This window comes from Magallana gigas, chromosome 7 (genome assembly GCF_963853765.1).
Source record: "Magallana gigas chromosome 7, xbMagGiga1.1, whole genome shotgun sequence".
Lineage (NCBI taxonomy): Eukaryota > Metazoa > Mollusca > Bivalvia > Ostreida > Ostreidae > Magallana > Magallana gigas.
The window spans coordinates 16,629,762-16,645,505 of NC_088859.1; the positions used below are offsets into that span (position 1 = coordinate 16,629,762).

The 15,744-nt window shown below is 38.2% G+C and overlaps 1 protein-coding gene across 2 annotated transcripts in view; it reads left to right on the plus strand.

The window, feature by feature from the left end:
• Positions 1–13,126, plus strand: part of LOC136269792 (uncharacterized) — an 88,115-nt gene extending 74,989 nt beyond the window's left edge. The window contains exons 4-5 of one of the 2 annotated variants that reach the window (XM_066064991.1): positions 4,920–4,942; positions 12,314–13,126. In XM_066064991.1, the coding sequence (XP_065921063.1) occupies positions 4,920–4,942; positions 12,314–12,334 (44 nt within the window). In that variant the 3' untranslated portion in view covers positions 12,335–13,126. The remainder of the gene's footprint in view (positions 1–4,919; positions 4,943–12,313) is intronic. The other variant, XM_066064990.1, reaches the window with a different exon arrangement.
• The last annotated feature ends 2,618 nt before the right edge of the window (positions 13,127–15,744 follow it).

The following is a 15,744-nucleotide window of genomic DNA, read 5'->3' on the forward strand; positions in this document are numbered from 1 at the left end:
AATATACTGAAAAACTTAAATCTACAAGGGGGTCAATATTATACAGGAGTCACTTTTCTTTATGTGGAGTGTGCTCATTTTTATGAAAATGACACTTATTCTTCAGGCAAAGGGGTCATTTTTCTACGTAGAATAATGACCGGGGGTCATTTTTCGGCGTAGAATAATGACCGGGGGTCATTATTCTTCATTACACCGGTCAATAAACGCCCAACTTGAAAATATTCATTAGCACTTGATGTGACAAGCTAATTTTAGAACGTACACAAGAGGTCACGCGGAAACCCGTTAGCAGGGGAATAACGCGTTCGAAGAGAAAAGAAAGAAAGAAACAGTTTGACAGAATTTTTCATAAAATGAGAATCTATATTGAAGTCCACTTTGAGCGGTAGACACGTGTTAAAAACGTCGTGTTTAGCTATGGGCCTATAGACAGTAGGTCACAAAGCGGTGTGTTTTCATTGTTTAATAAGATATTTACTCATTAAGGAAAAGATGCCTATGTGTATGGTACGATATTCATTGTCTGAATATGATAAAACTTGTATAGCTATCAATCGAATACTTAAAATCCATAAATTGTGTAAGTTTTAAGTTAAGGGGTCCCAGACGGGATAATTTTAACGTTCTATTATGATAATACGTATACATGTTGTCAATGTATGAAAATAATGGTCAATTGCAAAAAAGCTCTCATCGATTGTCATCGACACCAATACGCAACCATCCTCATAAAGTGCAGATGACAATATCTGATATTTTTCCGTTAACAGCACCCAAACCTGTTTATATGAATTCAAACAAAATTATGTAAACAAACCTGTCGCAAACCTCGTTATGCATAATTCCCACGCCCATGCGCAAATCCATCTCAAATGTTAATCGTTTATGAAAATACAAAGGTAAATCGCCGTTATTTATTTTCAAATTATGGCTAGTACATGTACCTCGTTAATACTTATTTAAAAAATTGCAATTTTTTTTATAAACTTCTTTTTCATAAATCTAGCCATGCAGACAACATTTGGGTCTGGATTTCAACATTGCAAAAATGCCTTTTTAAACTCAAATCTATTTGATTAACGACAGACATTTACTGTTTACTTGCAGTTTAAAAAGGAGTAATGATCCTTAAAGAATAATAACCTGGTTATTTTACGATGACAAAAAATGACTCTTAACCTTAAAAAAAAATTGGATTATGTTGTAAAAAAAAAATAAATAAAAGACACATGGTCAGTTATCTTCATGTTAAACTTCCAAAATATTACCCCATAGAAAAATAACCTGATTTAGCGTTAATAAAATTATATCATAATTTAACAGGATTAGTGCAAAGTGTCATTGTATAGGTAATATGATATTTTATGCCTATACTTTGGTTTATAGATTAGGAAAAAATGTGGATGAGTCAGTTAGACAATTGATAACAAGCATGAATAACTGAAAATATTCTGTAATCTGACCCTTTTTTCTAATGGGCAAAGATGCGAGAGTGCGAATCTGCGAAGGCGAAAGTGCAAAGATGCGACGGCGAAGTGCGAAGAAGCGAAGGAGACAGTGCGAAGTTGCGAAGGCGAAGAAGCAATACTACTATCGCTCCTTCGTCTTCGCAACTTCGCACTCTCGCCTTCGCATCTACGCGCTTTTGCTTTCGCCTTTTTATCATTGCGGAACTCTCTATCGTTTAAAGGGTTCTGAGGCATATTTTGGAAATTTTATTTTATAAAATTAATGAAATTAAATTATCCAGGGGGACAGGGTCCGGACCCAATCTCCCCTTTTACTGCGTGAAATTATTAATATTGAATTTTCCGGGGGGGGGGGGGGGGGGCGGACCCCTTCTCTCCAGATTCATGCATGAGCAAGGAGTGTCGCATAATGAAATTAGAATGTTACTGTGTAAACAGACGGCTGGTAAGTGACAGGAGTTTGGAAGTGCATATGTACACATTATGGCGGACATAACATTTTATGTGGAGTATATAATGATTTGGCATAGCCAGCACTGGTAAACATAAATGTCACATGTACACATTAAAATATTGATAAACATTCATAGTAAGCACAATGGCCTAGCGCATTCGTACCAATAATAGCATTGATTAATTGGAAAACCTTGGCGAGTACGGTGCCTGCATCAAATTCAATGAAATCGACCGAGACTTGCTGAATGCAATCAAAAAAAGGCGAAGGCGAAAGCGCGAAGATTCGAAGGCGAGAGTGCGAAGGCGAAGAAGCGATAGTAGTATCGCTCCTTCGCCTTCGCACCTTCACACTTTCGCCATCGCATCTTCGCACTCTCGCATCTTCGCCCTAAAGGTGAAGGTCGAAGTGGCCCTATTAGAACACCATAGTATCGACACAACTTCTGAAATTGAGATATCTTAAAAAATAACAAAGATATTGCATTTTAAACAACATGACTTAATTAAACGTGTAATGAACTTCAGTGAAGGGCATGGAACATGACTGCAGATATTTTCCATGAGGTCTCTCAAGATTCTGTAGCTCAACTCTAGCTTTTTCCGTACAAAGCTTGTGAAAATCACGTTCCTGTTTCGCCTGTTCTACATGATTCATATGTCGCTGTAATTTGATTTCTTCTGTAAAGGCACCGGCTATGTCTTCTCTTAGGTCATGACAGGTCTTGCACAAGTCAGTTTTTGGTTTGATAAATTGTATGTAAGGAACACAAGAGTTCCACGCCTCTTTGAAGGTCGTTAGCTCCATGAAGGGACTTCCAGTTTCCAAGCACGCCTCCTTATATTTTCGCTTTACTATCACTGCATGGCAACAGTACAGGAGGTGTGTCGTCACGGGCTCTTGGGGCAGCAGGTAAAGGCAATCCAAATTGATCCGCATATCTTATTATAAACAATACAGCAGCTTCTACAACACAAAATTGGTGACCGTGATTTGATTTTTTCCCTGTTAAGCCATGAACGCGGGGGGATACACCATTTTCTTTAAACTGTCTTTTCAAATTCTTAAATTCTGAACGTCCCAGTTCAAACAAGGATCTTCATGCACTTTCACAGATTTCTACTCTCTGAAAACAGTAGTGAAATCGCTGCCGTTCTCTTTTTCCTCCACTTGTTCCGACGTCCTTTGTGATGAGCTGATCTTCAAGTTTAGACAAAATGTATATATCTCTTTCACCTTTTGTATATTCTCGAAGTCTTAAAATCAAGGAATATGCCTGATCTTTGAAGTAGGCAAGTTTAAGGAAACACTTCTCCGTACATCCGCATCCGCTTTCAAACGTCCGCTCTATGTACCCCATCTCCTCATTCGTGTCCTCGCTTTGGTCTGAGACTGTCGCGGTAGGCCGATCGGTGCAGTATTCACCCACTCTGTTTCTTATATCATCTTCGTCAACTTCATCTGTATCAGCATCGTCATTCTCTGAGCGACTTAATACCGACGGTGTTGCAGAGGGGGGAACATACTCATGAAAGTACTGCTAAGAAAGTTATTTTGTGATCAAAACTGAGCGAATTAAAATCACATTCTTTTTTCATTCTAATATGAAAAAATGTTATTCAAATATCAACATTTAGTACTTTAAATTTCTAAAACTGGATTTTTTATTAAAGGAAGGGGCTAATCTGCATCAGCTAGTTTACATTTTTGTATAGGAGTATAAGAAACATGTGTTGCTCTCACACACGGGCGAATCCACAAATTTCCGAACCGGGGGGGGGGGGGGGGGGGGGGGGGGGGGTTGTTAATCAGTGGTACTTAACAAAGCAAAATTGGGAAGGGAGATCAAACTTACCCCAGACATTATTGGGAAAAAAATTGTAACAAGACAGGAAACATCAAAACTCTTAGTGAAAGTGTCTTACTATCATAGTGGTATATGTAAAACAAACGAAAATACAAAAACAAAAAATGTCACCTATATTCAGCCTTTTTATAAAACACGCTATGTATCTGTCGAATTTTAACGCAAACATGTACATGTATCTTCTGCAATATTACCTGTATGCTGTTATGTAAAACTTTCGATTTAGATATACAAGATTTTTTTTGCCATAAACAGGTTAATTACGGGTTTTATATAATTGTTTTTAATAAATTTTGAATTGTGAAGGAAAACGTTTTTAAAGCTCTAGATTATCATAGATAGGTATGATATAAGTATTCATAAGAGGCATAGGCGTCGGAACCGGGGGGCTGGGGGGGGGGGGGGGCTTAGCCCCCTTCTTTTTTGTTAAACCTAACTATTAGGCACATAGCATCATAGAGGGTTGAGCCCCCCCCCCCCCCACTTTTTCGCGCCGGAAAAATGTAATTGTTCCTAATTATACCTTGAAATATTGAAAAGTTGGAGTCATAGGCATACTACTACACCCCCTTCCCCCCGCCACTGATTAGGATTTTCATGCATGATTTGGGGGGGGGGGAATAAAAAAAATTGTGGAACTATAGGTATACCCCCCCCCCCCCCCCCCCCCCACGAATTAGGATTTTCATGATTTTGGGAATTAGGTTTTTTTCTTAATATTCCTGAGGATTAGTCTAGCCCCACCCCCCCCCCCACCCCCCACTTTCAATTTGCTTCCGACGCCAGTGAGAAGAACACTAGTAGGGAATGTAGGGAATGCATCAAAAGATCGAAGACGAAAAATTTCACGCAGACAAAACTAATCTTCTACATATTATACAGAATATTAGCACCGTTTCATGTTTAAAATATGACAATTATTAAATAACACATTTATACCCCCCCCCCCCCCCCCCACGATGCTACGTGCCTGTTAAAGAACTCACTGCATGTGAGCTCTGTATCTCGATTATAACTCGACAACTGATATTTCGGTAATTTATAGTCTAAGATATATCATAATAAACATTAAATATTGATAAACACCAGAAATCGTGAATATTCCCTTTCATTTCGTATGTTGTAGTTCAAAGCTCTGGAATTGTATGGGTGAGCATTTTTTTATTTTTTGTTTTGTTTTTGTGGAACATTCTATAAATAACTGTTGTGCATATTATTTCTGACCAATATATAGCAATTACATTTTATTCTTTTTCCCCATGAAATCATCAGAAATTCAGAAAAAAGTAAAACCTATCATGTCTATGTATTGTAGTAACTAAATGCGCCCATGTAGTTCTACACATTCACAGATGTTTATTGTTCGTCGACAGGTTCATGCAGTCTGTGTTTATTTTCCGTCATTGGACTAAATTACACAAACAAAGGAAAAGTATCGTTATGTATGCTATGGAATATGTAATTCTACTTACCTAATATGTGAAATAGATTTATAATTCTTTATCGCTGTTAATCATCTGTCATAGTCTTGTATCTTCTGCTATTTTATTTAACGTCGGATTCGGTGTTCCGTTAGCTTCTGTTTACATACAACCATGGAGACGGGGCTCAAAACGGGGAAATAATAAAACCACACGTAGCATATACCAGTTGACATGTTTGAAGTCTCTAAGCCACATATGCTCTTTTATAAGTTGTGTTTCAAAGGATAAATGAATTCACACACGTGTTTACATGTCATTATTTACAACATACATAAAAAAATACGCTAAAAATGAAATGTTTTATTTCTTCGTGGTTCTCATTATGACGTAACATGAGATAAGGTTGATTTCTATCCGTCGCGGAAACATTTCCCATGCCTCATTAAAAAACTTTGGTGGTTATTTCAGTTTTAACTTTTTTCGTGCCCCCTTTTTCATAGTTAGAAGTCTAATATCTCGAAAACAGTAAAAGATATAAAAAAAAAAGTTGTTGTTTACGACTTTGTAAATCATACCGCCAATAAATAAAAGATAATCACAACACGTGTTGTATGGTAAGAGAAAGTTTACTAAATGCCGGAAATCAAGGTAGCACTAATAACAGAGAAAATGGGGTAGCACTAATAAACGAAAACTTAGGAATGCCTGGCGCTACCACTTTTCTTTTCTTTTCTTATTTTTTTTCCTTTTTTTTTACACACACACATATATGTGAAAACCTTCATTAGGTATACTACCCTTAGGTTTTAGGGATTTTTCTGCCCTTTATAACGCAAATTAAGTCATACTATGCGATAAAAATGTTTCTAACACAAACTTAGTGTCAATAAATAAACAACAGTTATAAAATATTTCACAAGACAGAGTTGGTTATTAAAACATTACGAACTCATCAAATTTCTTAGGCAGTGTGCGGCGTCGTGATGGCCGGGTCACGACGGTGTCTCTGTCGGGTAAATCACTTGGAATGGGCTCCTCTGTGTCTAACTCGGAGTCTACCGGTAATGCTGCTGGTTCCGGGCAAAAGTTCTCTGGAGTCTCGGTTAAGTATACTGCCGGGCTAGGTGCGATTATCGGTGCATGTTGTTGAGGAGAAGGCACTTCAGATATTGCAGAAGGAACTGCTGGTAATGGAGAGGAGTGGGGAACGTCGTTGCTCTGCAGATCTTCTGGATTCTGATCATCCTCATCTGTGTGGGAGTGTGTTGGTTTGGTTGTCACCTCTGGATAATCACTTGTGACTTTATAACAGTCTGTATACTTTACACGATACGAGGTGGTCTGGCGTAGTTGGTTGCCGGCAAATTTTCTAATGTTACACCAGGGTGGGTCGACTTCAGCAACATGGTATCGGTCACGTGACTTACTCTTGTTAAGGTCACATCGGAGATAAACTACGTAACCCACGCACAAATTAGGGAGTGCAGGAAATCTGCCAGATGGGCATTTTGCTCGTTCACTATGAATATGGTTCTTCTGTCGGAGCTCTTGCTGTGAAAGAATAAGCTCATGGTCAGCAACAGGTAGTTGGTTGTTAGAGAACTGATCTCCTTGAGTCCACATTTCCCTGGATGATAAACCGCGGCTTCTGATGCGGGTGTTGAAGCGGGCTGTGATGAGGGACAAAGACAAAGGTGGCAAGGCAGAGTTAGACAAATTAGATCGCAGAGCTTCATCCTCAAGTTCTTGTATCGCTCTCTCAGCAACTGGATTTTTGTTTGGGTTTTTGACTCGGCCAAGTTCGATTGATAAGCGATGACGAGCTAATAGTTGGTCACTAACAAGTGCTTTAAATCCGGGTGCTGGGTCTGTTCTGATGATTGCGAATGGATGCACTTCAGCAAGGAGTTGTATGAGAGCATCTCTAAGGTCCAGGTGGTGTTCACTTTCTTTGAGCTTTGTGAATGTGAAGGATGTGACGCATTCACGAATAACGAGTATCAGCTGCCGTTCACGTTTTAGTACATCAGCGGCAAAAGTAGAACCTACTGTCTCTGGTGGATCGGATGAACCCTGTTCAACGCAGACATTTGGAGTTTTCAACAGCGATGCACACTGATGGCAAGTGATTGTAGTTAATTCGGCCTTTTCCAGATCCAGAGCATAGAAATACCGGCTTACAACATTCTTCAGCTGATGACAAGAAGGGTGATCTAGCTTAATGTGTAGTGAAGTTAGCAATCCGTTCAGTATCTTCCTTGGGATGACTATACATTCCTGAAAGGGGGTGAAGGGCAACTGTTTCTTGACAACCAATAAGTCATCCCGAGCAAGTGTTGCAACATTTAAGTATCTCTTGACATCTCGTATGTTAGTGATTTTCTTGGATGGGCGTGTACCTTGCCGGAGGTGTGCTAGTGTACGTCGTATATCGGGGCATTCATTTTGTATGGATAACCATGCAGCTCTGCTCGTAAACGGCAACTTTAATTTACCACTAAGGACATCTTGTGTGGTTATATGTCGCACAACCGAGTCCTCTTGAAGGTGGATGAAATTGCAGATTTGGCAGGACGGGTGTTGCAGTCTGGGGCGTTGCTGCTGGCAAAATCAGAAGGCAGCATAGCCTTACCTGAAACATGCCGTATGGATACTTGGAAGCGGCTAGCTGTTGCTAAGAACGTAGACACTCTAGGACTTGTGGATAATTCACCTCTACAGAGCTTCTCGTACGCTTGGACGCAAGGTTTGCTGTCTATGAGTACACAGGTTGACAGTTTAGATTGAATGATGAATGGGCTATAGTGTTTAATTGCAGCAGCAATAGCAAGTGCCTCGATCTCATAATAACCATTGACGCTAGTTCGGTCTGAGTTTAGCGCTGAAAAAGCCGGCTAAGAGTGGTTTCCCCTCGCGCCCTACATAAAAAGTAGCTCCAAGTCCCAATTTTCGCAAAGCTCCATCAGTCACTATCCAGAGTTGATCACTAGGTCTGGGTAGGGTTATGGCTTTGTGTGTAGATAGAGCTTTTTGGACCTTGTCGAATGCTGCAAGTAACTCGTCGTTCCAAACAATGGTATCCTTGGCATTCCCGCCTGCAATTTTATCCTCAAGTGGAGCTATAAGGTCAAATGAGTTTTTAACGACTCTGGATAGGACCTTGTATGAGCCAATAAAAGAATCTTAGTGTCGTTACAGTCTTTGGAGGTTGGCAGCTAGCTAAAGTGGCTATCCGATGAGGGCTTGCTTGGATCGTTCCGAGGTGCCAGTGCCATCCAAGGATTGTTGCGTCTTCAGGAGCTATGATAGTCTTCGAAGCTGACAGGTTGAGGCTGCATTTGTGTAATGCGATGAGGACTCTTTCCCAAAGCTCTTCAGGTGTATGACCTCCGCAATACAAGTCGTCTGCAATCTTGGCTACCACCCCTTCCTGTACCATGTGACTTAATACACGACAAGTAAGGTCCTCGAGAGCCGTTTCCGAGCCGGACATTCCCATGGCGCTTCGGAGGTAGACCCGCACTCCTTGGAATGGAGTAACTACGCCGCAGTATTTCATCAAATCTCATGATAGCGGAATTTGATAGAATGACTTTGTGAGGTCCGAAATAATGATGTACTTCCATTGTGCAATCTGTCTAAGAGTGGAGTCTACATCGGGCATAAGAGAGGGCTGAGGCTTGCTATAACGACCCACATCAGCAAACGCAGTAACTAGACGAAAACCACCACTAGGTTTCTTCACAAGGAAAGAAGTGTTGATATACTCCACTGAAATGCCCAAATCTTCCGGACGTTTGAAAACTCCAATGTTTTTTAGTTCATTAAACATTTCCTGTAGATTGCAAAGTTGATCCTTTGAATACTGTGGGACTCTGCCTTTCCTTTGGTGAGGTTGTACGGGGCCCATATTGACTTTGGCTTCAAGGGGTCCAACGGCACCATTATAGCTACTGAAGAGGGGATTGAATACGTTGTCGTATCTGTGTAGCAACTCTTCAAATCTACTCTTTGTTCTGACTGGGAGCAAGGAGTCGGGATCAACTCTCACAGCATCTGAATTGAACACACTTGAACTACCGGACTTGGTGGGTGTCAGTTTTGAACAAGTGGACGGTTCAGGCACAAATGTTGTCCTAACTTGGCATAAATGTTCATTTCGTCGCAGGACCAAGGGACTGGCGGTAGTGTTAGGGATTCGGATTTTCCCTGAGACGTCTGAGACAATATACGGTTCATGCCACATTACTGACTTGTCACTTAAGCTATGAGGTTCTACAGAGAATGTGTTGTCAGAACTTAGCATATCTTCAGGTAAGTCAACTTCTATAAAATCCCCTGGCCACAATGTAACTGACTGAGGTGGAGCTCGTACAATGTGTGCTCTAAATACAGTATGTTTACGAGTTTGGAAGGCAGATGATCCATACGTATACACATATTTGTTGCCTATACACACTTCACAGCGGGAGGGACTAATAAATATGTCGTTCATCTCCATAAATGGTATGCCCGCCAGAACCTCCGTGTTTTCTACGACAAGGCCTTCAAAGTAGAGTTCATGTCTGCTGCGGGTGAAGTGAAGTCTTGTTTCTCCTAGAACTGTAAGAGGCGATGAACCGTCTGCCTGATGAGCAGACTGGAAGCTTCCAGTAATCTTGGCATTCAGTTTGGTTGCAGTAGACGCTCTCATCATGTTTCCTGTGGCGCCGCTGTCAATTGTAAGTCTAATAGGAATATGGCCATGAAAAGTGTCCACATACGGTGACTGTCTTACCTGGATACGACTGGAAGAGACTGGTTGGATACTGTCTGCAGTGGAGTCCTCAAGGTCCTCAACATCATGAATTTCTGAGATAGCGCGTGCTTTGGCCATGAACTGGCGGTCCTGTAATGGTAGAAAGGTACACTTGCTGAGAAAATGGTTATCAGGCCGACCGGCTGTTTTACAAAGGGGACAGGATCTAGAACGATAGGATGTGGTGTGTTGTTTATTGGTAGTCTTAGAAAACTTATTCACAGTAGTTCTCATGGCTTTAGCATCGTCAGATGTCCTGAGTTCCTCCAACAATGAATCAAGTGCCTGTGAAATCTTTGGCTTGATAGACGCCAGCGTCCTTGCTGGAAGTTCTGTACCGTACCTCTGTTTGACAAGTTTTGGAAGCTCAAGATGGAGCAACCGTAACCACGTTAATACCACGAAATTTTCCATTGACGGGCTCAGTTCCTCATCGTCCTCAGGTGTTTGGCCATGGTGAGTTATACCGATATCCTTACGCAAAAGATTGTCCTCAACAAAAGCTGTTAAACGCTGGAAGAGGTCCTTAGGGCGCTCGCTCGGGTCGTATCGTATGGCGTCAAAATCGATGAAGTGGGCGCCAGTGGTTTGAAAACGATAATGGAGTCGAATTGTCTGCCAAATTTGATCAACTGATGTAGAATTTTTAACAATTTTGTTCCTAGAAATAACAGGACAATAGTTTGCAATCTGGCCCAACATAAGTTCAAGCATGTTAACTTTCGGCATGCGAGTGAGACGGCTGCCTTCGGGTATTGATTCGTTGTCGTCGGCGAATCCGCGGAATGCAGTATTTTTGGTCTTTTTCTCCCACCATGTTCTGGTAACGAGGAATGGTGCGAAGTTTTTATCAAGGGACAGTGTATATAACAAGTTCTGTCTCCAATTTTCAAACGTGTTGACAGTCTCAATCTTTGTAAGGCACCATTGTTTTTGGCACGCGAGACGTACTAGCCATGTTTTGGAGTAAAGCCAACACAATATCCAATACACACACGTGTCCACGGTAATAGATAATTACGGTGTGACTAAAGTACCTTATTTTCTCTGAACGTGGGGGTCGAATACCGCTGCCACCACGCCAATAAATAAAAGATAATCACGACAGGTGTAGTATGGTAAGAGGAAGTTTACTGAATGCCGGAAATCAAGGTAGCACTGATAACAGAGAAAATGGGGTAGCACTTATAAACGAAAACTTAGGAGTGCCTGGCGTACCATGAAGTATCTAAATCCAAAATTTCTTAGTTTATAATAAAAAAAATACAAACAATACAAGGGTCCTTTAAATATTTTTATTTTTCATGTGTAACCCGGAAGTATAAAGACCAGAAATCCAAAAAGAGATATACATGAGAACTAAACAATTGCTAAAAATATTTAAACATTAAATTTTTATTTTTTTCTTCCGTTTTCAAAAAATCGCCGACAAAACTTTGTCGAGAACAATAATGATAATAAACCAGAACGAAAACAATAGGTCTTTTCGACCGAAAGTCGAAAAGCCCAAATGAAGTAGAAAATCGTCCATTACTTATACTGCTCGGACAACGACTGTGAAACTTTTTTTTTCAATCACTATACATTATGAGAACTAGGTCCCAATAGTTTACTGTGTATGGCCTAAAATCAAATGGTGGAACGGAAATCAATATTCTATTGTTAAAACAGAAACCAATACCGGCCCTATAAGTCAATTCAATTGTAATAGACAATTGATCTTGTGGAACTTTGCCGCTTTCTGTTGTGTTTGAATGAATAAAGTTTTGCGTTATTTAATGTGTACTGTTATCATCATCAGTTTCAGAGAGTGGTGATATGGATTTGTGTGGTAATTCGGTAAATCGGATCACATTCAGTAAAATTAAGAGTATCAAGAAAGAAAAAAATGAGTATATGATAAAACGTGATACACGTTTTCCAATGTAATAACATGACAACTTGCTACGGCAGATAGCAATCTTAAAACATGTACTACGTGTAAGTGTTATATTATTACGAGAATTTCTTTTATGTTTTAGTTTAAAATTGCTTTTCTTAATCATTTTTAATGTTTAATTAATTTTATTGCTATCTGTCATTTACTTCGTTTAATTGCTTCCTGTCATTTTCATTTATTTACAATATTATCTTTTAAAACCAAATATCTGTACGTCAAATGTGCTTATTTTGATGATAATGAACCTTTTTTCTAAAGGCAAAATGTGTGAAAAATATGACTAAGTTTTCATTAATTTTTATATCTTATACAAGTTAGCATTATGTATAAATAAGTTTACACGATGTTTTCTTCCTCAGGCATGGACGATGACACGATAAGGAGGGCGAAGGCCATCAAATTTTCTCGCCGTGGTCTAGAAATTAAGGTCGTTGAATGGAAATTCAACAAAGACGAAAAAGTAGACAAATCGGGTGCTCGATATGGTATGATGGCTCTTTGTCGTTCCGCGGATCAGAAGGCGGTTGACTGCATGTACGTCATTTACTCGATGGATTTCAAAATAGCTCCTAAAGAAATAGTCACCGAAAAAACGCATAAGTATTTTTGGGGTTTATTTTCTTATACTACACAAGACGTCAAAAAGGTGGAGCGCAGTCTTGGGGTAAAAAGCATCAAGTCTCTTCAAAATTTCTTTCGCATGAAAGCTCTTCAGGGTTTCTACAGCGAAGGTCTTATTGATTCAATAAATTATGTCCCCTCTATAGAGGATATTCCAGATTCGGCTGATAAGCAATTCTAGACGAAGCATGGAGGAAAACGAACAATCAGTTCGGAAAGAACACTTTATTGGCTTCTTAGTTTTGATTATTTTGTTATGATCCTTACACGATTTTGACTACTTTAAAATATATATCATTTCCTTTTCCTGGATTTTTTTTTTCATGTATTTTGTTTTTTATGTGTAATAGTTATTATAATAACATCATCAACAACAACAACAAACCGAAAGACAAAAAATGAGAAAGAAAACCACACATTTGTATATTATCAATGGCTGAAGACTAGTTTTTACATTGTCCCATACTATAGAATAATAAAGTGTATGTTGAATGAATATTTTTCTTGTTATTTTAGACATTTCAATAAATAAAAAAGTGAAATTATCATGATTAATTTTTCTTAATCAATTATCCCCTCCCCCCAAAAAACCCACTAAGACATCAATCTATCTACATGATTCTATCTATCTATCTATCTATCTATCTATCTATCTATCTATCTATCAGCATTAAATCAGAATGATGGTGTTCATGAATGTTAGCCTTCAATAGCTTCTTAGCTTTTGTTCTGACAAAAGTGATAATAAAAACTAAATTGAAAAATCATAACTCGTAACCATACGTACGAAGATTAACTAAACAATAAAAAGAGTCATGGTATGAGGATATGGGTCATTTGACATTTAATTAAAAAAAGAGAGAGAGAGAAATTTTGATCGATTTTTACATTACAAAAGAGAGATTACAAAAGAGGCGTAGAGAAATAAAAACAAATTATTAATTTTTTAATGAAGTTTATTCATAATTACTAATTTTCATAATCGTTTATTAATATTTTCAATCATTACATTAAAAAATTCTGTGTTTGTTTAATATAAAGCCCATTTTTCAGGAACTGACTTCAATTCGATTTATTTTAAGCTTTTATAGTATCAAATATTTTTCCATACAAACAAACTATCTAAGAAAGTTATAGACTTTCACATAATATTATTTATACCAGCAAAACCGGTTCTAAGGGCGGCGAAAAGAGTAAAAGAGGCGTTAATGCAAAACGAATAAATTTCAAAAAAAAAACATGCTAAAATATGAAACAGTCCACTTTAACAACTAAATATGTGCCGTCTTGTAGCCGGAAATTTTTATCCGATACGGCTTGGTTTTTTCTTTTGTTGATAACTTTCCATTTCCTAAGAATCATACTAAAACACGCTAGCCGACGCTTACCGGGAAAATCACGCCTGCTGAGAAAGCCTTAACGCCTTAAATACTCAAAATAATGGTTTGATATTGTATAAAAGTTAATTTTAATCGACTATCTTAAGAAAATAATACAAATCATACCCATAAATAACTCAAGGCTGAAAAAATGAAGGTACAGCATATTTTGATAATTTTGAAAACTATATTTAAAGGTGTTCATTTGAGTTTTGTGCAATCTTGCTTTCCATCATTTGAAAATGTGTAACTTGTGTTTCGTTAATGGTAAAGACCTGAAATTTGGAAACAACCTTCATTAGACTTAATGTCCACTAAACTTCATTAAAGGTCATATTAGATGTCAAAGGTCAAATATAATGACGTCATGTAGGATTTTTATCAATTTCCACCTCTGTCAAATATACTTAAACCTCCATTGATTTAAAACTGCCGGTCAAATTTTTATTGTTTTGATATATTTTAACTACGGGTCATAACAATCATTCTGCGAAATTTTATTTAAATTTAAACAATACAATTTCTTTTTAGAGACTGTTAAGTGTTACAAATTTTCGAATAAAAAGATGATTTACAAGTGCTATAATTTACCTTACATTACATTAGAAATTCCTTAAGTTACCAGTCAGAATTTATTTAACAAAAGGGTCTCCTGTATAAATAGGAGTACAATCATTTGTAATAAATTACTTTTTCGAATAGAAAAAATACTAACAATGACCTTTTCTTTTCATACTACAATAAAAGAAAATTTAAGTGGTAGGTTTTGGGCGATGTGGGCAAAAAGTGTGAGGTTGGATTTTTAAAAAAAAATTTACATACATACCCAGTACAGGCAACGCGGATCCCGTATTGGCCCGCGTTACCGTCACGGTATTTTTATCGTTCCCGCGATACACCATCGCGGTTTTTGATCGCGGTATGGATTGCGACCGTGATGACATCGCGGCGGTGTGATTAACCGTTATTCCTGCTGCTGCTTGTTGTTGTTACTTTACCTGTACTGTACATTACAGACAATGCGGGTCGCGTAAATCCACGTCAAATATGTGACTTCAGATTTAAGCATAACAGCTGCATTGTAAATAAATTGTGGTCCATATTATTATAAAATTAATAAATTATATTTATGAAATAGAATTTCATGAAATCGGAAACTACATTCGAATTACAACATAACATGATTATTACGCTGTTAAATTTTGTGATGTGTAAATAAGAACACATATCTTTGTATTTGACGTGCTTATTTCAGTTATTATTTCTATAAGTTGATAATCCTGTTTTTATAACAATCTTAAAATCAAATATTTTCATAGATGAACTCGTATCAACGCAGAGCAATTTCGTCTTCTCATTTTATAAGTTGACACGCACAGCGCCGTAAACTGTAAATACATGTGTATGTTTTAAATTGAGAAATGAACAAATGTCGGGAATCAACTAACAAATCTATTTTTCCATTCAATAATAAAACTATCATTCATATATAAAGTTGGTGCTGCGTTAAAGCACATGGAATCATAACGTGTTTTCAGTATGCGTTTCCTGTGTATACATATAAAGTTTAAGTCATGATCATTTTCTGTGTATACATGTAGTGATTAACAAACTCTGGGTAGAAAACGGCATGCCCTTGAGGGTTTTCAAACCTATCTACGACAAAAGAAAAAGTCTATATCGCGTACGGCTTCGTTTAATCGCACAACACCTTACAAGAGAGAGAGAGAGAGAGAGAGAGAGAGAGAGAGAGAGAGAGAGAGAGAGAGAGAGAGAGAGAGAGAGAGACG